Source organism: Hippocampus bargibanti, linkage group LG13 (genome assembly GCF_051943395.1).
Source record: "Hippocampus bargibanti isolate YZ-2025 linkage group LG13, ASM5194339v1, whole genome shotgun sequence".
Classification (NCBI taxonomy): Eukaryota; Metazoa; Chordata; class Actinopteri; order Syngnathiformes; family Syngnathidae; genus Hippocampus; species Hippocampus bargibanti.
This window is the reverse complement of record NC_142746.1, coordinates 12,372,919-12,398,983: the sequence shown is the minus strand read 5'-3', so window position 1 is coordinate 12,398,983 and position 26,065 is coordinate 12,372,919. Positions and strand designations below refer to the sequence as shown.

Here is a 26,065-nt window from a genome sequence, read left to right as displayed (position 1 = left end):
GTCGTATATGTGATGTCATCAACCGTGTCACGTTTCTAGCGCCTCCCTCTGTGTCAACTCTATCAACAAACACGAGTGAGATAAAGATAGAGGTGAGCGCAAATACCACGTTGTACTCGTTTATGACCATAAGGCTTACGATAATTTAGTGATCAATTCTTGTCTTGGGTTTTACCGTCATATTTTATTTTGGACAGTCGTCATTGGTATAAATATGCTTGGGAATAGATGCACAGCGTTATGTATTCCGAAGATTTAAAAAAATCACGGTATTCCATTACGGTTACCCAAAGGTTGTTAGGAAAAACATTTATTGCTTCGATAATTTCCACGGGGACAAAGTGACGCTATTTTTAAGCTCTCAATGCCAGAAGGGAATAACTTGTCAAAACCGGCATGTAGCTCAATGTTAATTACTCCAGTTGGGTTAATCTAAAACAAATTCAATACATAAAAAATGCAGATGTGAAACGCTGCATGGCCTGTGGTACTGGGCCCATAACCTGTTGCGCTAGTCATTCTGGCAGCAGTCATAGCGTTTTAACAGTAACCAAAATGGTAACTTGTCGCAGCGATTGAAAGTCCTCACGAGAGAAATTATGCACAGCAATGTCAATCATTGGTCTGGGAACTCGACAAATCACTGTATGGCTTAATGCAGTCCAGGCGTAACTGGAACATGTTACTAAACAATCCCCTCATAAATAATGGTTTTATCCAAAATGATGCTGATCACTGTGTTTACTGCAGAGAATCCGAAAATGAAAAGGTCATTTTGTTAGTGTGGGTGGATGACTTAAAGGACAACCGACGTCACTTTGTTTTTTAACTGACATCAGAAAAACATTTCATAGCATCTAAAATACCCAAAACACGCAGTATGATATTTTTAGTCAAATGCAAAACACCAATAAAAATGACTTAAGGTGTCCAAAATCTGCAAAAAATTGAGCTGCGAATTGGACATTTTCAGAAAGTGCCGCCCCCAGTTCGTGACGTAACGCCAAGATGTCTTGCATTGCTGGAGAATCAAAACAATGGCTTCAGATTCGCCAATATGCTTTCTTGTTACACATCCAGTTATGAATATGATTAAAATAGTTTTGAAGAGGAAAGCATACATGTTTGCAATCGATTAAATAATTTATTTGTGCCATTTTGAGGCAACATTGGGGGGAAATCTCTCACCAAAAAAAAGAGGCACAAAATGGCGACCTCCTGTGGCCACCTCCGTTTCCACGGGCTGATAAATTCCTTGGTGCTTGGACGCCCTCTTCTGGCCTTCTGGCGGCTTTTGGGTGCAACACGAGGTCCCCAGACCAAAGAAGTACAGCAAAATACATTGACGTGATGGAAGGACCGCTACAATGTGTCTTTTTTACGGTCAGGGCAGGTCCTTTTGTGACGTCACGTACGGACTTGTCACCAACTCAAAAACAAGACTTCCTGAATATTCAGCGCGAGTCTTAAAATGTAAAATATAGCTACAGTAAAGTCTCGTTATATCGATATTCAAGGGAATCCGAAAAAATAGCGATATAACCGGGACTATCGATATATCCGACCCTGTTTGCATGTAATTTTCTCCGTGCGTGCATAGAAATAGTATCGATATAACGGGACTATCGTTATATCCGATATCGATATAACGAGACTTTACTGTATATGCGGTGGAATCTTTGTAAAATACGCTCAGTAGAAGTCATTTGAAGCCATTTTACAAATTATGGACACAACTTGTCCGGAGATGTCGGTTGTCCTTTAATCATCGCGGCGAGTAACGATACCCTACTCAGTGAAGTAAAAGAAATGCTAAAAGGAAGGTTTAAAATGAAAGATATGGGCCCACTTAGACACTTCCTAGGTATTGATTTTAAACAAAGTAAAGGAGAGATCAAAATACTAACTCAAAAGAAACACATTGAGGGAATGTTGAGGAAAATTTGGAATGTCTGAGTGCAAAGTAAGAAGCACTCCTTGTGAACAGAAATTGGACTTTAACAGTGAGGGTGAAGTTATCAACTCCTCAGGAGGTACAGACAGATGGAGGTTACTGATTCGCTGTGGTGACCCCTTGAAGGGAAAAGCCGAAAGGAAAAGAAGAAGGCGGTACAGAGAGATAGTGGGCAGCCTAATATACATAATGACATGTACCAGACCTGATTTAAGCTGGGTTGTTAGCAAACTCTCACAATACCTAGCAGAACCAAAACAGCAACATTGGCCTGCAGTTAAACATTTACTAAAATATTTAAAAGGTACTACAGATCAAGAGCTTAATTTCCGAAAATTTGAAGGGAAGTTAAGACTAGAAGGATATAGTGACGCTGATTGGGCTGCCGATATAAATGACAGGGGGAGCACAACTGGATATTGTTTTAGCCTAACTAAGGAAGGTCCAGCTATATCATGGAAAAGTAGAAAACAGCCAACTGTGGCGTTATCAACTTGTGAAGCTGAGTATATGGCACTGGCGGCCACAACTCAAGAAAGCATGTACCTTGTCCAATTATTAAAAGGGATAGACAGCAGTAACCGCCACGTACCAGTAAAAATATATGAGGACAATCAGGGGACAATAGCATTGTCCAAAAACCCAGTGTGTATGTAAAGAAGTAAACACGTAGATATTAAATATTACTTTGTACGGTCTGCGCACACCAAGGGGAAAATATCTATAAAATATTGTCCAACAGAAAACAAGGTTGCGGATGTTTTTACCAAGGCGGTGACAAAAGTGAAACGAAAGATTCAAGAGATATTTGTTTGGAGAAATGTGAATAGTTTGAAGCTTGCGGAGTGTTGCAAATATGTAGGATGTTTTTATTTTTACAACAATGTATTTCTTGTTTCAATGTTTTTCGTGTTTTTGTTTGCTGCATGGAATTGTGAACATGTCTTTGAGTGGAAGTGTTGAGCGTGCGTGTGTGGATGTGTGTGTGAGGCAAAGACACGATTGAGGAAATGTCATGATTGACATCACCTGCGAAACGAGCTGATCATGTGATACCCGGAAATTGTGAAGCCTTTTTAAGAGCATAATAAGAAGAATAAAATGTTTGTCGAGTTCCCAGACCAATGATTGACACTGCTGTGCATCATTTCTCTCGTGAGTACTTTCAATCGCTATGAAAACTTACCATTTTGGTTACTGTTAAAATGCTAAGACTGCTGCCAGAATGACTAGCGCTACACATTTTTAAACCCAAGACCCCTTAAACACAACATAGTTATTTGGAAGGGTTTAGTTATTTTCAAGTTTATTAATTTTACATGTAAACTACCCTTAAATGTACATTATTTACAATACATTATGAGCAGCCCATTCCCTCAGTTACAGCCCTTCCCCGTGAAGAGAAAACCAATTGACAAGCATGAAATACATCCTACGTTCATATCTTAAATGAGTTCCTCGGAGTACCTGTTGAGCAAAGGGACAGCAAACGTAAAGTATTTTCCTGCCAAACAGAAAGCTTGACACCGTCTCAGTAAAGGTATTGATAGTAATAACACTTAATGTTCAACACCTGTCTAGTTTCACGTTCACGGAGACAAGTGGCATTCGTCTTTCTTCCTGTGTCTTGAAATGAGGCGATCTGAAATAATCGCCATGACAGCCTTAAGATCAACAGGTGTTTGTTTTTCAAAACCAAAGTGCTTGATTGTTCACTAGATAGGTTTTTACAAGAAATCTGGGAACCCCATCTGAAGGCAAAACATTCAACATGAAATATAAAAAAAAGGTGCCACTTCGGTGACAGGATGAATAACTGAAGTGATCATAGGGGTGCAGAGCAGCAGACATTCATGTTAAAATGACAGTGCTAAAAAGGAACCAAATCACGAGGGGGGGACATAATTATTTCACAGAATGAATATCATGCCACCCTGATGTAGACACCGGTGCTGATGAAGTGGTCGGGAAGGAAGAGAACAGTCATCCAATGTAACATACTGCATGATTTCGTTCTTCAAACAAAAGGTTGGAATTTTACAGATATTTTTTGGTCCTGTAGTAAATCTGATACCTAAGAACGGGGGCGGAGAAACATACAGCTTTAGATCCTACAAGCTATGGATCCTGCCTACTATGCAATTCTTGAAACAAACAAGAGCCCGAGACAAACCACCCAAAACATTTACGTTTTCAGTTGCATTGAATTCTGCCACAGATGTAATATGGCCCTTGGTGGACTTGTTAAAAAAATGCATTGGCCCCCGTCATAGGAAAAAAAAGTCATCCACCTCCGATTTAGATCAGTAAACAATTAAAGAGGAAAAATTGGAAAGAATTCTATAACATAAGCTAATGTGTCATTTTCCATTAACAGAGGTCTTCTGAGACACAAGTTCCAAAGTCAACACAGCCTTGTTTCAGCTTTAGGAGGTGACGACAGAAGACACGAGGTCTGTTAGAATGCTCAACACTTAAAGGCAAAGAACCAAAAGGCAAAATGCTCACGGGGGAAAAAAGAAGCTCAACATTACGTATAAATTCACTATTGCCTCAAAAGACATTAAAGATACACTCTGGTGTGCGACGATCTTTTGATTTCAAATTGTGCATGTGTTGCCACTCAGCAGCACTTTCTTGGATGGAAAAAAGTAATCCGTGGAACAACCGTGGCATGACAATGAAGCAATGAAGCGAGAATGTGACATTGGGAACCGTGTCCAAATATACATGCTGTCCTCATTTCGCCGCTCTGTGTGTGTTTGTGGTACAGAGACTTTAGGCAAGGGTGTGTCGGTCATTGGTATGTAACGACCGCTGGAGGGGAAAAAAATGGCAAAAACTCATAATTTCCTTCTTCTTGGAGGTGCATGAGTGTTGGGCCTCCGAATGGGACAAGTGCGCTGTCACTCTTCCAAGCTGGTGATAACACCTTGGCCATGTTGGCTTGATATCAACTCATCTTCAGAGAGTAATACTTAAAAAACAAAACAGGTGTCTTTGCGAGCACAGGCAGTCAAATAGCTTTTAAACCATCATGGTCACCGCAATCATGAAGGTTCTATGATCGCGGGTTCACCTCTCTTTCGCTCAGTCTGTAATTTGAACATTGCCTCATAAGCTTCGCCCCATTATGATGACATCTTTGGGAAAGCCCTCCATCTTGGCCACCTCAAAGCATCCCAGCTTACTATAGAAGTCCAACATTCTTTTGTCAGTCTGTCGAACCTTGCAGAAAGCACCCTGGGAGCCTGGACGTGACAAACATAATGCACAGGAACGTGTTATCAAAAAGAATACAAAATCATCAATCAACATCATCATTGGCTGCAGATGCAAGATAGTTCATTTTTATGCTTTTTTTGTGACCCTTCAAATCTCTGTTTTGTGAACGCCAAATGACACTTGTTACGTTGTAAGACCAGTAGCAACTTTCCACTGAGTACTGCTTGTTAATGCCTAGGAACGTCAAGGAACTGTTCATTAGCGGAGTGTCGCTTTGGTGCCATGAGCTTACCGGCAAAGGTTAAATTGCACTTTTGGTTAATCATGAGAAATTAATTGCCCAAAAGTCCAAAATTAAAAACTTTGAAAGTCATGAACACTGTGGCGAGAGCACTGATCACAGCTGCCACTTACCGTTGGCCTTAAGGGATGATAAAAGACATCCCATCATGCTTTTGGCCACACTGGGATCAGTGACCTTTGCATGAATGTCGACCTTGATGAGGGAGGGGAAGTTGGACAGGAACGATTCCGGAAGACCCTCCTCTTCCTCGTGGAAACTCAAAATCATTTTCTACGGAGACACGAACAGAAAAATGAGCAAGTCAAGGTTACAGAAGCATTGTGGCAACCAGGGGGGAGAATATGTTACCTCAGCCTCTGTGAGGTCCTTTTGACCATCGGGTTTGAGATACTTTTCTTGCATAAAAGGAATCCAGCTCATCTCGCAGTTCTTGATGAAGGGCTTGACGTCCACCGTGCCCAAAGCGTAGCCGCAGATGCCTTCATCATCCTCCAGCACAAAGCCGTAGTCCGGGCTCAAAGACAGGAGACCTCCAACCAACCTATCATAACACAAGTCAAAGCATTAAAAGGGTCATGAGGCGATGATGGAAAATGTATGCAATCCTAGACTGATTTATATAGCGGATTTAGAAACTCAGACAGATCTGAGTTTAAATACCAGGCTCGAAAAAGAACAAGTTCAAACTTTTCCAACGATAATTTGACCTATATCCTGAAATAGTTTTACAGCAGAATTAATAATAATTTGAACAGGCTTTTCCTGGTATTTTCTGGTTTTATCTTGCAGTGTAAGCTACAGTATGATTAGTTTCCACAGCAGTACAAGGATACCAATGTTCAAAGTTATCTGGAGAATGTCACAAAAACTCTTCCAAGGTATTCAATATACCATGCAATAAAGTAAAGACGGTCATTGTCAGTTGGCGGGGAAAAAATTAAAAAACATTTCGTGCTTCTCACCAAAATACCCCATCTACATTTCAGCACAAAGGCTGCTTTATGCATTTCGGGTGTTCGTCATCAGCTGCAACAGGGGCCTTAGTCGAGCCGGAAGGAATTATGACATGTTTGTCAGTCGACGTCAGCACAAAATTTGATCTGTGCCGATCATTGGATTTTATCGGTGCACATGCAAAACCTCATATTGGCATTTAAATCCAAAAAGATGATTTCACATTCCGGTAATTGTAGCAATTGTAATGTGCGTCTCAAATAGAAATGAGTCTCACTTGTCACCGATGAGGTCAGATTCTTGCTCTGAGGAAGGTGCATCCTCCATTCCTTCATAGTACATTTCTTTACAAATTTTATACACCGAAGCCTGAAATGAAACCCCACCACCAAAAAATAAAGAAATAAATAAATAAAAAAAAGAGAGACACCTGGTTGTTACTTCTGAAAGTGGCATGGAATGCAAGCAACAGCAACATATATTTTGCATGCATACATAAAATTTAAAAACACCTCACCTCGTCCTTGGCAAAGTAGGGCCTGATTGAATAGATTTTAGAGGTAGGCAGTGAGGGCGGAGGTTGGTAGAAAAGATCGTTTGCTCCATCTATAGGCAACAATCTCTGTGGATGTCAAAACACACTGGTTCAATATCCTTGAGTGGGAGAGTGAGGAAGACTTAGGTGCGTTGACCAACCACCTTGCAATGTATGTATTTCTGACAATGAAACCACTGTTAAACCAAGAGGACGTGTAATCTTAAAGCACCGGTGTCAAAGTCAAGGCCCGGTGGGCAAATCCGGCCCGCCACATTTTTTTGGCCCGCGAAAGCAAATCAAACGTGAAATTCCATGATGCTTGCGGAAATCCTAACCAAAATGTCATATTTTTGGATGTAAACCACAATAACAGTCATTATTCTTGACTTCAGTTTTGAAAACCAGTTATTCATTAATTTGTTGTGTGCTCTATATGTATATGTGGAGGGGATTAAACATTCTACTGGCTTCCTCAAATTCATAACGGCCCTCGAGAGGAAACCATGACTACAAAGTGGTCCGTGGCAAAAAAATGACTGACACCTGTCTTAAAGCAAGCGTTCAAGAAAATAGATCAAAATATAGAAATATAAGATTTAAAAAATATATAAAAATTCCACTCCTAGTTGATCTGACAGTGGGCCACCAGAGCAAACATCAGCGCAAATGTCAATGTAAATTTTGGAGCACAGCGCGACAAACAAGCGCACTTGTGTTTGCTTTGCATATACAGCAAAACAAAACAAGGGGGGAATTTGGTCTGACCAGGGTTTTACATGCTGAAGGAGATGCTCCCTTCCCATGAGTAAGGCATTGCAATATTTCGCTGCGCAACCTTCCTGTTGAGAAAAAAATAATGATGCTTGCGCCGAGAGAACTCCAGGGGGGAAAACAAGTCAGATTCCAGCTAAGCGAGTCGGTCAATTATATGTTGGTTGCCATTGGGAGTTTCATTCCTCTCCTAAAAATGGAGAGGTTGCTCAAGCCCGGACAGTTACGTTTTATCCTGGAGTTTTCTCCTCCATTGCAAATGTGCATGCGAACCTGCTTGCGCTGTGATGGTTGCGCGGGCGCTCGCAAAGAACTGGTGTGGCAATTTGTGAGCTTCCTGCAAAGAAATGAGATGTCATGAAAATAAAGTAAAAAAGCTTGCTCTGCTCATGTGCGCCGCCTGCGCTAAGGGAAGGGCAGCATCTCCTTGAGCAGTTGCTGAAAGAAATCCAAATGGATAAACGTTTGGATTGCAAGTTCACTTGCAGGAGCAAGTTTAAAGTGACTGGTAAGGCAAGGAATTAACCACCCGCTGCCAACCCCTCTTCGAAAAAAAAAAATCTCAGGAGAAGTGAAGGGGGTTGACTTCCACACTGTTTTAACTCTCAGCTCACCTTGACATACCAAATCCCTTCATTCCGGTACACATTGACTGTTTGTTGTCTGCTGAAAACCCTTTTGTCTTTTCCATTTGATTGCGGCAAATTCAATGCATTAGATACCTGGAACTCTCCTGCTAGACCTCCCCTAAAGGCCCACGGTTCTTGGTCTCCTTTAGGGAATTGTGCTGAGGACTGACTACGACACCCTGTTAGGAGCAGAGCCAAGCGGAGAGTGTTACCAAAGCATGGGGCTCTTGCACACGGAGGAGAAATTGCAGGGAGGAAGGAAGGGCAGATATCTGTTTCTAAAAGCACAATTCATTCAGAATTCAAGCATTGAAAATAAACGATTGCGCCTCTTTTGGATTCTTTTAGATTGAAAAGGGGTTCGAGCAACTAAAGCCTACGTGACTATAATACGAGCAGCCTCAACTCTAAGGCCTCAAAGTCGAAACAGTGCAGGACAAGACGACTTCAATGTCTTGGAATACATGTCACACACTGCCCAAAATTTAGATAAAGCTACATTTCCTTTCAACAAGACTGTCACCTAAACAGCATAGTGTATCGTATGTAAGCTTCAGCCGCCATTGCCCCTCCTGGATCTCAGCACCCGGTGTGAAGTCACATTCTCTTCTCATCTGCCTTGTCACGAGTGACGACCCGCGAGGGTCCACAACGCACTGGACTTGTTTACTTACCATTCCAAAAGAATAAAACTGAAGGGGCAGACCAGATTATTAACTATGGTAATGGAGTGTTAAAAAGAACAGGAACCATGAAGTCCCTGCTCCAATGTTTGTTTGTAGTTTGAAGAGGGGCTCTGGCTCTGTTGCGTGAGCAGACAAGTTGAATGCGCCTGCGTGAATGGCTTTACAAATAGTATCGTGAAGCCTAATGCACTTCAGACACAGCAAGCGGATGCACCCATGGGGAGGAATGCTGAAATTGCTCAACTAAACATTATCGAATGTCCCATAATGGAGAAAAAGCATTTCTGACTGCTTTCAAGTACTAAAGGTTAACTTTGGAAGCAAAGGGTAAATTCCCTTGAGTAGGTGCATCAGGCTGGTCTGAGCCACTTCTCCTAGCCTACTGACATAAACAACCCCAAAAGAAAAGCACAAGTTAGAGAAGCTGCCAGAAAAAACGAGAACATTTGGGAGTTAACACTCAAAAGTTCAAAATCGCTGCGCAAAAATGTGACTTCCTCCAGGAGTGGGGCAGCCTCCTTTCCTCCAATTAATCTATCATAATTATCAGTCGCACTCAAGAAAAAGGCATGAATCTGTTTCGCCTGCACTGCACATACATCGGCCACTGTCGATCCAATAGCAGTAGAAACTTGTACTGTGGATTCTTCCATCTGTACATAGTGAAGGGAAAAAACAGTAGAAGATCATTATTTGTCGTGGTACTCAGTACAAAACAAAAAAGCCGACTAAGTGCGGGCTGCACACCCCGCAGCATGTTGACAAGATGGGGAATCAATTGTACACATGAAAATTTGACTGTGAAACGATCACTTTTCATGAAGGCACAATGCCTTCAAATTGTGGTTTTGCTTGCATGGGTTTGCTGCCTGCTGTGTACTGGAATCCTCAGCTTTACCATTTAGGACAGAAACCTGTAAATGAAACTGGGTTACACGGAGTAACCCCCAGGCCATGCTGGTGCTTCAGTCTACTGACAAAACACATTTGTGTTGAAGCCAATGGGTGTTAATCAAATGACACAGGGCGGACCATCTAACATACCAGTGGGTCACAAGTAGACAAAATACATGATTTCGTTCTACAGTGGCCTCAACCCCAATTGACGCTTAGCTTTGATGAATCACTGGGGGCATTATCTATTTTAATAAATTAATGCTGTACCATAAAGTGAGTCATCCTCTGCATGCTAGCGGTTCATAAACCAAATTGATTTTTTTAAGTAACCCATCTCGAGGTAACTGCTGAAAAACTAAAGAGTGCCGGTTTTGCGCTAAGATGTTGTGAAACCCAGTCTAAACAGGAACATAATGCCGTAATTGGTATCAAGGTAGCTTGGGAAGTGACGCATTTCGACTAAGAGACAGAGTTGGAATATCAGGTTAGAGCTAAATTTAGCTTGTACGGTTGGTGGAAGTAACAGTCTTCATTACATGAACGCCTATAAGGGCACTTCTGATGCATTTTTTTTCTACTACTCAATTTGGTGACGCTCACATTCTTTCATACATCAATACAATCGGTCAGTTACCATGTTGCCCTTTTTTCCCACTATTACGATTGATGTGTAGCACTAAATTGTATTCACCAAAGCACGATCCTACACAGCAAATAAGGTGATCTGTAAAACTAAAGTCTCAAGAAATGATGAGAGACAGAAGCTGCAATGATTCATATATTATACAATATATACATATTTATTTTGACACTATATTGTAAGGCGACATATTTTAGTTTAACACCATTTTTTATTTGAAAACAATATATTGATATTCATAATAAAAAAAAAAGTATTTAAATACGTTTACACAAATAAATTCCCCCCCCAAAAAATTTTTGCCCCTGAAAGAGGTCTTAAAAGCTATACAATTGGGTAAATAAACACCACTGAGAAAATATAGTATTTTGGTCGAGGTGGTGGGACAAAAGGATGGAATTCACCCTGATCCATATTTTTAAGCAAGAAATTTCCACCATTACAAATCTCCTCTTTGGAGCCGAATTTAAAAAAAATGTGTATGATTTTTCTATGCACCAGAATGGCCTTCCATAGTCAGTGAATCAACTTGCAGTCCAAGCTCGCATGCGCGCTAGGGCGTGGAGGAAGGTAATGCCCCACAGGTGCCCATCCCCACAGACAGAGATGGAAGTGAGTGGCTCCGTGTGAGAGTGTAGTCGTGACGATACTGGATACACAGCAAGCAGCAGTGGCCCTTGATCGGTCATTTGCCACTGAGATTTGATTTGGATTTGCTAAATACATTAGGGAGATGCTAGTGGTACAACCAGCATTTAGTCATATTTAAAGAAAAAAGTACGTGTATGCATGAAATGAGAGACTGCTTTGCATCGCATATTAGGTTAGCTTGAAAATACTAAAACCTAAAAATTAGAAAGGCCATTAATCCTGTATACAGGCTCGCCATGTTCTTTAGTTATTTTTTTTTGGTGCTAGACCAATGCGAGCCGTGAAGCGGACTGCGAATAAATCACAGCCCCTTTACGTATATGAATGAACAATGCAAATATGCCTGCTGAGGTTTTATGACCAGGTTAATCCAGGTTCTTGAGAGAAAAGACCAGTGTGGTTCTGCTTATACACACCTAGCCACTGAACAAAGGACTTGACCATGGAAATGATGCTTTTGATGTCCCAGATGTAAGGGTAGAGGTCATACAGGATAGTGCGATTGGCCGAATTGGACAGGCGTGTGAACATCTGAATGACCGAACAGCACATGTCTTCAAACTTCTCTGCTCTCAACTGCCATTCTGCAACCTGTAAGATAAAATAGCTCCAGCTCATGCCAAAATTCAAAATGAACGGTTTGTGGCCAAAGTTCACTTCATCTCTAGTTGATGCTACACCACCCGATGGACATTATGAGTAGCACATATCCACCATTTTGTTTCCCAGCACCAGCAACTTCTTTACAGCGTGGAATTCAACAAATTGACACATTTCCAAAGAAATGACCGACCTTCTCATCTTCTTTCATCTTTCGGTTGACGCTGACAACGCTGCTGTTGGCTCTCAGCCAGTTGAACTCTTTCAACATTTGCATGGCCTTGGGGCCGTGCTCGTAAGGCAGGTAGAAGAGTTCCGCTAGGAGGCAGAGGTCCTCAATAGAGAGTGGCTCAACGGCGAACAGAGGCTTCTCATTGGGACCTGGCGCAAATATATCCTGTGGGGGACACAGCAAGGGTCAGACACTCTTTAGAATAAGATTAGATAAACCCCCCAGCAAAGTTATGAAAGGAAGAAGAAAGGAAAAAAAAATAGAACAATGGGAGAACATTAATGTATACAATTAGCAATATACATACGAAGGATTGTTAAGTGCTCAAAACTTGTCTGTCGCACCTGTTTGAGTTGATCGTCAGTCTGCATGGGTGCAATATCACTCCCAGAATCCTCCTGTATGGACTCTTCAGAAGACTTGGACTCTGTCAAGCTTTCCTTGTCTGTGTCCATGGGCTTCAGATCTTCCGCCATCTTGTCAGCCAAGACTGGGCCCTCAGGTTTCGGCTCTGTGCCAGTCTCTACATCCGGCTCCTCCTGCTTCTCCACGACCATCTCCATGGGTTCCTCGTCAGAGTCCTTCTTCTCCACCTCCATAGAAAGAATAGTGTTTTTATTTCAATAATATACTTCTTCAAAGAGTGGTGGATGGATGCTTGTATTTACTTAATTGTAGCTAGTGCCCAGTAACGAGAAGAACTTAACACAGGCACGTATTTGACCCAAGAGAATTTTTTTATTCAAGTGAACAAAAAACCCGGTAAACAATAATGAGCGAAGTTTGTACGGCGCAGAAGCAAAAGCAATACCTCCTCTTCCTGCTCCGGTGTTTTTGCCATGAGGTGAGGTTCCAGTAAATGAGGGGGCATGGCCGGAGACATGATAGGCTGCTGAAACACAGTTGTCACTGCGGTATCTAAGCAAAGCGTGGGAGGGGCCATGGAGGAGATGTCAATGACTGTACTTTTGGCACCACTCTGGGGCACCTGTCGGCCTAGGAGGGACAATGAAACCAAGGTTGGTTATGGCAGTACAATCGACCAGGGAGAGAAGCAAATGTTTGTCCAGTTTTCTTACTGTTGTATTGATGGGGCACAACAAAGTCTCCAAGCCACTCGGTGAGTGCCAGTTTCAGAGCAAGTTGGGGGCTGTACAACATGTCTGTCTCCAGTTCTTCATCACTGCCCTCATTCTCCAACTTAATCTGGATGGAAACTGTGCTCTCTTCACCATCAGCTGATTATAAACAAGAGGATTGTTACCGCTGATGATGGTTCATTGTAAAGAAGACATTTCTGAAATGGATATTACGTACTCATGACCAGATCTTTGCGGACCCCATTCATGTTCGACTTATACCAGGTGGCCAAAGTGTGGATAGCCACAAAGTTGGACTCAAATTCGCAGTTGGGGTTTGTGAGGACACCCTTCAGTCTGGGGATGAGTTCCGTGGAGCGGCCCTTGTAAGGGCCCAAGAAGAGCCTCTTCTGGTCATAGTCGTTGGCGTGAATGTTGTCCCAGATTACAGGGGCTCTTCTTAAAATCTTAGACACTTCTTCTATCGACTCTACTGAGATGTCTTTGGACACCACTTTGGGTCCTGTGAACAGACAAACCTTGTAAGTGTCAGCCTCAAATAGCACTAGGAATAATTATTGTGAAATGTTTGTCACACATGCCTGTCCAGAGAATATCGATTCCAGGCAACAGCTTCTCTCCAACAGTGTGAAGGTAGGGAGACTGAGAGACATTCGGGTAGCAGAAGGTTCCGCAGTACTCTGCAAATAACAACATTGATCAAGCAAATCAAAGATGAGCCTAATAGAGATTAGGATGAAAGTGCAAATAGTTAAAATCATACCTGTGGGACAGAACAAGAACGTTTCAGGCTCTCCAAGGTACTGGTAGATTTCATTTGTGATGGACACCTGAGCATGCGCAAACGAGCTGAACACCTCCTTGTCGGCGGGGCACATGTTGTGGTCGATGTCGTCAAAAAGTAAGGCAAATGATTTGCAACCAAAGTGTGTCACCTTATTAACAAAGATAAGAGCTTGTTAATAATATGTGGCAATAAAATGGGACTTGAAATGCCTCGAAAGTGTTGTTTGACCAAAAGCCCACATTCAGCACCTGTTTTAAATAAACCTTAAAAGAACAAGCAGCATAAAGAATAACTTTGTGGTTAGCTATGTAACCTTGATTTGAAGCTTCTGCGTATTTAAGACAATCTACTTTCACTGTCTGACAAGATGTAGTTCCAAGTGAAGCTGTCAACTACCACATTAGCTTCCGGCAGCCGCAAGCGTGTCAGATTTGCGTGATGAGTTTCAGGCCATTACATTAGCGCAATGACCTCAAACAACCGTTTCACGCCACGTTAGTGAGCCGTAAGAGATCATCAGGCACCCTAAAAACATGGACCAGGTATGTCCATATTTGGCACTAGTTGCTCAGCTCCCAAATAGATTATAGTCTTGTCTTTTCCCACGAGTTCAGGTGTTAAGATGATGCCGATCCCAGTCCATCATTGTGCCTTTTTTTAACCATAACACATTACATAATTTGTCTTGTAATCACATAGATTTCCTCCATGTTTTTTACTGTACAACTTCACCAAAATCCCTTGCTGTTGTCACCTAGAATTCACAACATCACAAACTCTGACAAACTGTGTCCTCTGACATCAAATCAGCGGCACGCCCAAATGAGACATACAGTCAAACCTCGGTTTTCGAACGTCTCGGTTCTCATCCCATTCGGTTTTCAACCAAAAATGTCATATTTTTTATGCCCTGGTATACAACCGAAATTTGGTTCTCAACCAAACTGAGTGCATCTGAATGCATCACTCGACTACCCTGTGCTTCCTTATACGTCACGTCTTCCTCATTGTCTCATTGTGACCGGCGCATTAATATTGTTGTTGTTTTATTTTTGTGAAAATGCTGACGTATTTGGTTAAGATCTCCTGAATAGTTTGATTTTAAAGCAAGCAGAGGATGGTTTGAAAAGTTAGTGTGCCCTGTGTTTGCCCAAAGATAGCTGGGATAGGTGCCAACACGCCCCGTGGCAGAAAGATAGAGATTTTTATGTACAGATGTTAATGTTAAAAATTGGTGAAAATAAAAGTTTTTTTTATAGAATTTTACACATGACCTGCTCTATTATTACATTTTTATCCAGTGTATGCAATGAAATAGTTAAAAAGTTGTTTTCTAGGCTTTGAACGGATTAAGAAAAAATACATTGATTTTAATGGAAAGTGCTGTTTCGGTTTTTGAACAAATCGGTTTTCAAACAGGTTTCTGAAACGGATTATGGTCAAAAACCGAGGTATCACTGTATTGTAATTTAAGCGCCGCAACAGCAAATGCCCATCTTGCAGGGTGCCATATGAACGTGCCCCACAGTTTCAATTTTGAACTGCATCAGTACACAATGAACGGGATGGTCCCCACTAAAACTTGAATGCCCCAAAAATGTGGTGTAAAGTGCAACAGTGAGGCAAAATTCCTTTTTCATAAGGAATGCTTTCTCGTTTTTAACAGAAACCTTGGGTTGTTTTTGTCAAATCATGTTGCAATACCTGGTCCAGTTTTCTCTTGAGTGCTGTGACCTCTTTCTGATTGGAGAAAGTGATGTCAAGTCCAGGAGAAATGGCATAGATGAACTCAATGCCATACTCTTTGGCTGCTCCAATTAGCGTCATAAGTTGTTCTGGGAGTTATTTGGAGGAAAGAAGAAGAAAAAAACACTTAATCTCATGGCCATCCGACATGTACACTTTGGTAACAAGTCTAAAAAAATATTAATCTAATCTAAAAAGTCACCTGCTTCCTCTACTGAATACAACTCCCTCCAGAACATTCTGTGTTTGTAGTCATCTTTCGGGGCATAAAGATAGGTATTTAGTCCCCATTTCTGTTGTCTGTGAAACATAGTGTTGGCAACAATGAGAATTAAAGCATACATATGAATAAATTAAGCAGAGTGACACATTTTCACCTCCGAAACAACTCTTTCCTCTGTTCCATTGTCCACGGCCGCCCATAAAAACCTGCAACAAACATACTGTCAGTTTTCATGCAGTGCTGCTCATGCAAGTGACTTTCTTCATCCCTTGCGTCAGTCTGACATGCGATAATAAAATGGGCTGTTTATATTAAAATCACTATTTAAAACAAATCCAGTGGACACGTGTCGGAAATAACAACGGCCAAGCCAAAAAAAATAATACAACCTGGAAATTGGTAATTGTTATTGTTACACTGGTGGGTGCAGTTCAACGACATAAATAGAAACATTTTCTCGTTTTCGGGTAAGACACACAATACGACGAAACGGTTGTTTAGGCTATTAGTCAATTGACCTATTTATTTCACGACTGCAATTCACACAAACTACCTTCCACCACTCCACTGATGAATTTTCGGTGGCCAGTCGCTTCCACACTGATTTCGCCGGATGCCTCCAACAGGCCGGGACCAGCGGCACAAGCCTCCCCCGAGACTGGGTCGGGGTTCGGTTCGGTTTCCACCGGTGTCCTCTCCAGCGTATTATCTTTTTGGACCATTTTGTAGTAGAAGATCCTCAGACACCAATAAAAGCAATCCAAGAAAAGCGATGTTTTTTACGGAATGCCGAGCAAGCCAATCTCGTCAGACAGCAGAATTGGCGTCGCCGTGTATGCCTCCCGGGAACCGTCGAATAGCCACACCTGTTCGCAACAAATGTAACCGTAAACTTGTTCAGATTGAACAATATTACTTCTTGATATTCATATAAAATGAAACACAATACATTTTGTGTATAATCCGCGCGCTCGCTAGTCTAGTAATTTTGCCGTTTTCCCCTCAATAGTTCTTCCTGTTTACACTCAGTGCGCATGTTCACTAGACTAGTTTAAACCAGTCAAAACCAGTCCTGACCGACCAATAGCACAAATGCACTTCAACCTACAAGAGAGTTCACATCCATTTAGCCAAGGCAGAAAACCAAGCCACAAATGGGGAAAACGCATTTTTTAACATAATATTGTATAATTAAGAAATATATACCCTAAAACACTTCGGATTTAGACTGAGATTAACATTTAATTGTGGACATTAATGCAGAAACTTGACTGTGATAACGAATGGTCATAACGGCCTGGCTTTATGATATTCACAATTGACTTCATCTTAAGCGTATTAATCACCTTTGTATCGTCGGACCATATTAGGAATGTAGATGAAAGCCAATATTTTAAATGGATCGTTTTCTCCTCCTCCAAGCCGAGCAAACACTTTGTACTAAATTTACAGTTTTTCGTTCTGTAATTCGCGTCAGTGTAACATTAAAAGCGGTGTTTAAAATGTTCACATTTGTTAAATATGTCCAGATCTTATTTTAAAACATTTCTCTATTCTGTTTTCTGGCTGCATCTTATACCTCCAATATAATTTTGAAAAGTCATTGTGCCCAACAAAAAAAAACAAGCAATCTGAACAGAAGGCTCATAAGACTGACATCGATCATTTTACACACCCTGACAGTCTCACACTGATCCACCTTCAATACCAAACACTCAGATTTTGAACAAAGTTGACATGCTTCAATGACCAAACGAGACAGTTCAGGTTTCCGTTTTAATCGAGGCTTTCAGTACATTTAAATGTATTGCATCCTCTTCCAACATTTAAGGAGCCCCATTTGTTTTTCTATTTAAAAGTGATTCTCAAAAACACATGATTTTGGTTTTACATGTTTAAAAAAAACATTTTTCATTGTTTCATTTTTAATTGTATTTTACTTTTAATTATAAATCTTCTCTTCAACAGAAGGTATTAGACTTGCCCAAACAAAATGTAAACAAAAATAAACAAAATGCCACAACAAACTGAAAAGACAAGTTTTGCTTGAGTAAGTGTTTTCTCCTCCCTTCGGCAGCATCCTGTTACCTCTTCAGACTCTGTTGCGCCTGCCTTAATAAAGTGTCGAAGTCTAGTGTCTTCACCTTGCCTTTAGCAGATGCCGGGTCATAGTCTCTGTTAGAATCTGAGAAGCAACATGAGCATGGGAATTACAATTTGAAAGAATGGGATGAGCAGGTTGAGAGCATCTCTCAACTTTCGTACTACCTAGGTCAGCATAGGTGGTTTTGCAGAACTGCCTCCTTCCACCAAAGCACAGATCAAATGGCAGCTCATCAGCCTTACGCAGCTTGCTTCCATTCTCAATGGCAGTGAAAGCATCTTTGGTGTCGTAGTAAGTCACAAACCCATAGTTGTCCCTGTTGTAGGCATTGGTATAAGATTGAGATATGACTACTTCAGTTTATGATGCTTTGTAATTTGAAGCTGTGGCTTGCCTTTAAAAGAGCGACCTGGGATATAGACCAGGAGGCCCCAGTTATGAGCAAGCCTGCTTATGATTTAGCATTGTACCATGACCCTTGATGTCACAAAAGAGACCAAAAGGGTTCAGTAACAATGCAACACAGCAAGTCAAAACAAGAAACAAGAAGCACTCACCCTTGTTCCCTAAAGTGCAGAGTGCAATCCTCCACTTCTCCAAAGTAGGAGAAACGCTCCCTGAGCTCCCTTTGGGTCATTGTGCCTCTAATTCGGCCAATGTAAACAACCCGTCTCTCCTCCTGTAGGGTAAGTTTTCAAAATGCATCAACAAAGGTAACATAAATAACAATACACCAACAGTGAAATTAACAATCTTACAATGGCTTTGTCCTTGCGAGACTTCACATCCTCAGCAGGGTACCCATTTCTCCTCCAATATGAAGGACTAAAGAAAGACCACCTTTAGCCAAATTTAACCAAGCACGAGAAAAGTTCGCAACAGCTTCAATGTACCTTTGTACAGATCTCTTTATCCTCCATGGCTCTCGTCTTTGGGGGGAATGAGACCGTGATCTCGAGCGACTCCAAGAACCAGAGCGAGAGGAGGAATATGAGTATTTTCTCCTCCTGGGAGGAGAGCGGGATACGGAGGACCGTGAAGACGAACGAGATGAAGAGCTGGATCTGCTGCGAGAGCGGCTATGATGAAACCTATAAAGTAAGAGGAGGAAGATAAAATCTTATTAGTTACAAGCTGAGAGGAATGCAGAGGGTGCCAAGTGGATCTAACCTTTTCTTAGATGGCAAGCGGGATCTCGACCGAGATCGAGATGAGTGTGAATCAGACTCAAAGCTGCTGGAAGCGGATGGTGAACGTTGGGATCTTCGTTTTCGCCCTCTCCGTTTGGGGCAGGGACTCCGAGACGCAGGTTGCCAACGATAAGATCTCTCAAAAGCCTTCTTCCCAAGAATTCTTTCGTTTGATTCACTATTCTGACGCGCTGGAGAAGCATCCGGAGTCTCCAGAACAGAGGATTCTGATATCCCATCAATACCATTATTCAAAGGCGCTGTAGCTGCTGAAGATACCGGCAGATTTAGGTTTGACTGGTAGGTGGTCTCCTGAATGCACTGGGCCCTTGTAGTGGCAGGAGTGATATTCCTTATGGGTTTAATTGTGATCTGCTGTTTGACATTCCAGCGGTTGCCGGCTTCACCAGCAGAAGAAGCGTCTCCGCTGGGTAGGCAGTAGTCGTGATCCATGCACACCACAGTGTAAGGCACAGTGGCGGCAGCTGCAGTGGGTTTGGCACGGAATTTGGTTGAGGTCAAAGGGCGAGCTTCAATCTGAATAGCCATGGAGGGGTTGGATTTGGACGACTCTGTGGCCCTGGCCTTTCCTAGCAGAGCAACAGGGGCCAGAGGTTTCCACATCTGGTGTGGAGGAGTGGCTGGAGGAGTCAAAGCTAAAGAATATTTAGAGTGCACCATTACTACAGCATACAATTAATAGAAGTTGGCCATTTGGAGATACAAGTACTCTAAATTACCACCTCATCATCATCATCATTTTAAGTAAGACTGAACGGAGCAGGTTATTGGAAACAAAATGGGCTTAATGACGACTGGTATCTCAAAAAAAAAATAGAGAATTTGGCCATTCCCATCACGGGGCTACACTACTTGGCTTCGGTTTGGAGGTTCCAATGTCATCATTCTGCAAAACATGTTTCATTTACATGATATAAATTACCTGCAGGGCTTGAGAGATCAGCGAAACGCTCCACAACAGTTCTTTCACGTGGCAGTCCCACACTAAAAAGGTAGAACAAAAGTTGTGAATGCTATGCATCTGATTTGGCCTTAGGTTTGGCTGTGATCCACAGCATCAAAGCCCATTTCAAGGGCATGACTGAGTCTCAACTGCAGGCCTTGGCAAAAAGTGGAGTCACAGCAACCACACATAAACATCTGATACCATCACACCCACCCACAGAGCAGCATGACGGCTGTAGGGTAACTCACCTAGAGTTTCCTACAGCTGCTGCTCTACCACTGACCTCCGGTATACTTTGTTGCTCTCTGGCTGAAGAGAGATAAGGAGAATGGGAGACTGTCAGAAGAGATTTATTTGTGAATTGAAATGTTAGTTCAACCCCCGCGCAACTGCCACAGCCAGCTAAGGCATTCAAAAGCTCAACAACATACTAACAAACACTATTAAATGTAAATTGGAGTCTAGTTGCTGTACACCCTATGTGTGGTTGAGCCTTGTGGATCCACCAACAAAGACAGCATGGTGAGAGTAAAATGGATTTGCAGACTGGGCAGAATTCCACAGAACAAAGCAGCTTCGCGGCCCTCAAAAAACACAACCGACAGAAAATACTTTGCACAAAAAGCCAGTGCCAGTATAGGCTCGTCGTGTATTAAAACATGCCTTGGATGTGAGACAAGTCAAGACTCTCATGTTTCTCCACTCCCATGATGAAACAGTCCATCAACATATGAGAGCAAGAAATGGGGACTCGTAAAGGGGATTCGTTTGTTCACCTTGCGTTTCCTCAAACTGCTCCAACAGGCTGGTCAGATCAGCTGCCTCGATACCTATAAGGAAGAAATAAGCGTATGATTAATACCAACAATTTAAAACACAAGATAGACCAATAAATGGCTGGGGAAAAGATATGCACATTTGATTGATTAATTGGAGTCAGAAGAAATTTTTGAGACAGGATTCTGACACGAAATGAAAATTGAGTTGCCAGCTTACCACTATCAATTAGCTATTTTGATGTGCATTTGAAAAAATAGGATACGATTTACTGAGCGAATGTGTTGCACAGTTGACATGGCTCACCCATTTCAGTGGTGAAGGACTCAATCAATGCCTGTGTTGGATTCATCGCCTGTGGAGCTTTTGTTTGTGCCGTGACTAGCGGTTTTGGTTTCAACACAGGTTTTGATTTTAAACTTGATGATGCCATGGGATAAAGGAAAGGCGTCGAACAAGATGTGGCATTTGTAGATGTGCTTTGAGTCTTTGAGGAAGGAGTGGCGCAAGGAATGCCCTCAGCCACATTCCGGCCAATTTGGGTTGTCTGCAAAGGACTGGAAACAGAAACCGTCGAAGCAGAGGTGCACTGGATTGTTTCTGTGGTAGTTTTGACAGGCTGTTGTGCCTGCTCAGTGACTTCAGTCTTATCTTCTGACAATTTCGGACCGTTGTGAGTTGATTGGCTCGAGATTGTCGACACTTTCGCAGGGACATTCTTAGCAGCCTTTTTGCTTGAGACGACCATATAAGCGGGCGGCGCTAATAGTGCCTCAGGGGTAGGAGGGGCGCAGGGTCCACGGGGTTGCCATGCAGGTTTGACCTCAACTGACTGTTTTGCAGCCTGGAAGGCGGACCACCGAGGGTCCTTTGGACTGGGTTGAGGCAAGCAGGGGATAGGTTGCAATTCTCTGGGCGGCTCTGGAAGGCTGGGCCACTTGTTGCTATTGTCGCCTTGTTGATCAACTGCAACAGGTTTCTTCTGCAACCGTAATTTTCGGTACTCAGCCAGACTGAGGGACTTGGGCTTTGGCTCAGGGGTTGCAGGGGTCTTAGGCGGGAGGGGGTCCTCTACGGTCAATGTGAAGTTTGGAGCAGATGATGGGTTGCTGGAGGACATCGGGGATGATTGGCCGGAGAGCTCATCGGGAGCTTGGGACACTTGTGGGGACATTTTATCTGGTTGTTGGGAATAGAAGCCTGGGGCTGCATTCTCAGAAATGCCAGATTTTAAAAGTCCTGTAGGTTGTGGTGACACAAAATTCACAACAGTTTTCACGCTAGATTCAGCGGTCGTAATGGGTATTTCAGCTGGTGATTCACAACGTGGAATTACATCCATTGACTTTACAGAGGGAGTTGCAGGACCAGCTTTCGCCTTTGATACTTTGTTTTTCTTCCCTTCTTTGAGTCGCGTCTTTTCAGACTTCTGGGGTAAATCTTTTATTTTACTTCTTGCCGAGGAACTCCTGAGGACTCTTCCTTCGACAGCTGGGCAATGGTTCTTACATTTCTTTTTCCTTTTCCGATGAGAGGGCATTCTTGCGATGGTGTCTACTTTCTGCTTGTTAATCTTATTACATTCTTTCCCATCTGAACATAAATTTGGATTTCTCACAGGAGTGTGAGAGAATGCTTTATCATCATCAACAACAACAATGTGTTCTGAGCTGTCAGAGGTTACTTCTTCCTCATCTTCTGCCCTTAGCATATTATTGGGAGACTCTTCAATTGGTTGAGGAACTGGGAGGTTTTGGACAGCGAGGATAGGTTCTCCGTTTTCACCGTGATCCACCACCTCCAGTAAGATTCCTCCTGCAGGTAACATCTGCATGCCTTCATCATCCTCCATGCGAATGGTCATGCAGTATGGATGCATGTGTTTCACCAAATCACGCAGATTGACTGGAAGGTCATCACCACCCTCCTGCTCAATTGTGACAGGAAACGGAAAATTTAGACCACCCAAGTCTTCTAAATTGCAGTCAGGAGGTAAATTGGCCCTTGGTGGACCGAGAGAACCAGCTTCCTCTTCCTCCCCGTCACTTGTTTGCAACGCTTGTCTCATCTTGAAGAGGTTCTGATTACAGAGGAGTGGGTTAAAATCAAAATGAGTATGCAGTATATGTCCACCGTTTATGGGGTGAAAGCTACCTTTCCAGTTGATAGTGGTCTTGAGTAAAAGGCGTCTTTATCTGGAGAGGATTGTGGCAGACGAAGTAATCTCCTGATCTACAATGTAAAAAAATGCAAGTAAATGACATATTTTTCCTGGCAGCAGCAAATTTAATGTCCATCAAGTGTATGAAGCCTTGTGTCATTTAATCTCATTGTAAACGGGGGCCCCCATTGTAGGTTTGTGTGGCCGAAACTTGAGGGAGACCTATTGCGAGCTGTACAGCTGTGTACTAACCGGCGAGTGTTCCCTGCCCTGACCCGACATAAGGTCCGACTCAGGCAGCATGTCAAACGGAGACAGGTTCTCATCGTCGATATTGTCCAGTATGTCCACAAGAGCTGTTAACAGTGTGACTTCACCATCATCATCTAGTCCTTTAGACTAAATGATGAGTATAACAGAAATAAAAACAACAACTTAAGACCAAGAGTACTTCAAAATAGACATTTAAAATGAAAACTGACAAGCTAATCTTCTGAAAACAATATATATAAATATTTTAGCTTTTGGAAAGCAGTTTGGTCATGTTGACTTGCCTCGATTGACGATGTGTCAAAGATGGAAAGGATGGAGGGGTCCAAGCAGCTTTGAAGAGCCTCAGATGGTTCTCCGGAGCACATTTCAGGAGCCTAGAAAGACAGCAGACATAATCTCAAAATGCTATTTGTTTAAAGTCACTTACAATAAACTGCATTTGCATTATGAATTGAATGTTACTGAGATTCCCTTCATGTAAAGCAGAGATGAGCAAACAATAGCCTCTGAGTAATATTCTGCCGACCAGGTAGTAATCAATTGGGGCGATTGTGCTTTTTTGCCCCTGTAATGGGCAGCATTTTCGCAGCCCCACTTTGTTCAGCGGAAAGGTCGGTGCTGTTGGACAGTCTGCGGCTGGATGGATGCATGGCTTGAGAAGGGCAACCAATCAGATGACAGAATTACGGCCCCATGCGCAGAAAATGCTGCCAAGTGCTAAATGATAATATAGTCAGTGAATTACTCCTGTTTTTGTTGATCTCAATCGGCCTCGAGCCAGCAGAACTTGTCCCAAGTTGACTGCTAGTCATTTGTGTTTGCACATGTGTGTGTTCATATGTAAAGAAGCATGGCCTGCCACAGGAAGTGCTGCAACATTTCTACACGGCTGTCATCGAATCCATCTTGTGTTCTTCCATTACCGTTTGGTTCGGGGCCGCCACAAAAATGGACAAAATCCGACTTCAACGGACAGTTAGGACGGCGGAAAAAATCATTGGCACCGCCCTACCCACTCTCGAGGACTTGCACACTGAAAGAATCCAAACTAGGGCACGGAAAACCCTACTGGACCCTCCTCACCCTGCCCACCACCTTTTCCAGCTACTCCCCTCAGGCAGGCGCTACCGATCCATGCGCACCAAATCCAGCAGACATTTAAACAGCTTCTTCCCCCAAGCCATTAACTCTTTGAACTCTTTCAACAGTAGCCTAAATGGAACTGTATAGTGCCACTTAGCAGTTTTTTTGACGACGATACTAGTGCAGCGTGTTCTACCGGAAACAAATTCCTTGTGTGTTCTACATACTTGGCAATAAAGATGATTCTGATTCTGATATGCTTGCACAGCGCAACCGGATCAATCATGGGAGGTCCATCGCTCCAAAAGTAAATATTTGTGCAAAAAAGTGTGTGTGTGTGTGTGTGTGTGTGTGTGTGTGTGTGCGCGTGTCTTTGTAGTGACACAGTAAAAATGTGTGGCTCTTTGTTTCTGATTGATTGGCCACCCCGGGCGTATAATCTTGTCAGTGTTCGGACACGTTTGATCCTTCACTCTCGCCGTCTACAAGGCGGAAGTCGCGCACACACGTGTACAACACACCCTTACTATGGACGTGTCCAATTTGGATACAAAGTGTCGCCACTTTCAAACATGTGGACATTAAATGCACACGCCGTAAAATAAAAGAAGGTACATTTCAAAACAATAACTACGTGTCCTGTGCGCATGGGTGACATGTCAACTATAATTCAGCCGCAACATAGCACGTTTGAAGCTTTTAGGAGTACATAAACGGTAATGAGATATTGTGTCAAAGCGGAAGAATTATCGTAAACGTGTGCTGCCTTAACTGCATAGTCCATCGACGTGGACAACGCCGACGTTGCAGAAATTATGACACAACACCGCAGTGACCTGGCACAAAGCCGAACTCCACCACGTTTAAACTCAAACCAATCCCCAAACTATAACTCCAAATGAAACAATTCAACGTGACTCTGGATTTGCCAACCACAAAGCTGGCCAACTACCCCTTAGCTAGCATGCTGCTAAGTACTATAAACACGTGTGAGTGAATCAATAGGACCGGCAACATTGCAATCAGGTGCGTCTTATTTGAATTAAAAACATTAAAACACAACGTCCATACAGGACATGTGTGTAATCCATCAAAGAGCACGACTGTCACATGTATTGTTTGGCCATTTTCATACATTCTAAATGTTTAAAACAGCTCTGGAACCGGCTTGCTAATAGCTAGTCAACGTGACGCCCAACTACATTAACTACACTGCAAATTGTCGTTAATTAATCATGCGACATGTATATAATAGCAACCTTTATATAAAAAAGTAATGGGTTTTAAAATACAACTTGGTGACGTCTGGGTAGCATCCACGTGTCACTTCAGCATGCTCCGTGTTCAATGTGTGCACTGCAGAGCGCACAAATGGAGCTTAACATTCCTGATAATGAGGTAATTTTAAATAAGTTAAAACATCTAACACGTTCATTACCGCGCCAAGTGTGTCCAAAGGGAAAAAATCCAAATTGCACGTCGTTAAACTCTCGTCGCTTGTGCTCCACCGTAGCGCCATCTTGCAAGTTTACTCCCTGACTATACACCGGAACGTGGGTAAAGCTTTGGCCAA

General features: G+C 42.5%; 2 protein-coding genes and 1 non-coding gene across 4 annotated transcripts; all 3 read right to left on the bottom strand.

Moving 5' to 3' along the window:
* Positions 1-3,310: 3,310 nt before the first annotated feature.
* On the bottom strand, positions 3,311-16,966 carry oga (O-GlcNAcase). 2 transcript variants are annotated; one of them, XM_089011550.1, is made up of 19 exons: positions 16,491-16,966; positions 16,092-16,143; positions 15,917-16,014; positions 15,673-15,803; positions 13,945-14,116; positions 13,763-13,861; positions 13,399-13,683; positions 13,161-13,319; positions 12,893-13,077; positions 12,426-12,674; positions 12,043-12,246; positions 11,666-11,840; positions 9,661-9,714; positions 8,469-8,554; positions 6,955-7,059; positions 6,715-6,806; positions 5,832-6,024; positions 5,594-5,753; positions 3,311-5,205 (listed from the first exon to the last, which is right to left on the bottom strand). In XM_089011550.1, the coding sequence occupies exons 1-19, from the start codon at positions 16,657-16,659 to the stop codon at positions 5,069-5,071; spliced, it is 2,805 nt and encodes a 934-aa protein (XP_088867676.1). In that variant the 5' UTR covers positions 16,660-16,966; the 3' UTR covers positions 3,311-5,068. The 2 variants fall into 2 exon arrangements, with proteins under 2 accessions (XP_088867676.1, XP_088867677.1); XM_089011551.1 differs by lacking the exon at positions 9,661-9,714.
* Positions 16,967-17,699: 733 nt separating this feature from the next.
* On the bottom strand, positions 17,700-26,065 carry pprc1 (PPARG related coactivator 1). The gene is made up of 14 exons (XM_089011549.1): positions 25,931-26,065; positions 23,691-23,783; positions 23,389-23,535; positions 23,130-23,207; positions 21,282-23,055; positions 20,975-21,028; positions 20,447-20,507; positions 20,175-20,236; positions 19,212-19,887; positions 18,935-19,132; positions 18,800-18,866; positions 18,599-18,720; positions 18,206-18,357; positions 17,700-18,122 (listed from the first exon to the last, which is right to left on the bottom strand). Exons 1-14 carry the CDS (start codon positions 26,009-26,011, stop codon positions 18,022-18,024), a joined length of 3,666 nt encoding a protein of 1,221 aa, XP_088867675.1. The 5' UTR covers positions 26,012-26,065; the 3' UTR covers positions 17,700-18,021.
* On the bottom strand, positions 18,423-18,562 carry LOC148889346 (small nucleolar RNA SNORA50). The gene has a single exon (XR_016117029.1). It is a non-coding gene; the product is annotated as a small nucleolar RNA SNORA50 (small nucleolar RNA).

Coding starts and splice junctions, on each gene's coding strand:
- oga (XM_089011550.1), bottom strand. CDS start 16,659: ATGGTCCAAAAAGATAATACGCTGGAGAGGACACCGGTGGAAACCGAA. Junction 9,715..11,665: donor GTCCTTTGTTCAGTGGCTAG/GTGTGTATAAGC, acceptor CACTATGTACAG/ATGGAAGAATCCACAGTACA. Junction 5,754..5,831: donor AGGACCTCACAGAGGCTGAG/GTAACATATTCT, acceptor GTGTCTCCGTAG/AAAATGATTTTGAGTTTCCA.
- pprc1 (XM_089011549.1), bottom strand. CDS start 26,011: ATGGCGCTACGGTGGAGCACAAGCGACGAGAGTTTAACGACGTGCAAT. Junction 21,029..21,281: donor GTCCTTCACCACTGAAATGG/GTGAGCCATGTC, acceptor TCTTCCTTATAG/GTATCGAGGCAGCTGATCTG. Junction 18,123..18,205: donor AACCACCTATGCTGACCTAG/GTAGTACGAAAG, acceptor GTTGCTTCTCAG/ATTCTAACAGAGACTATGAC.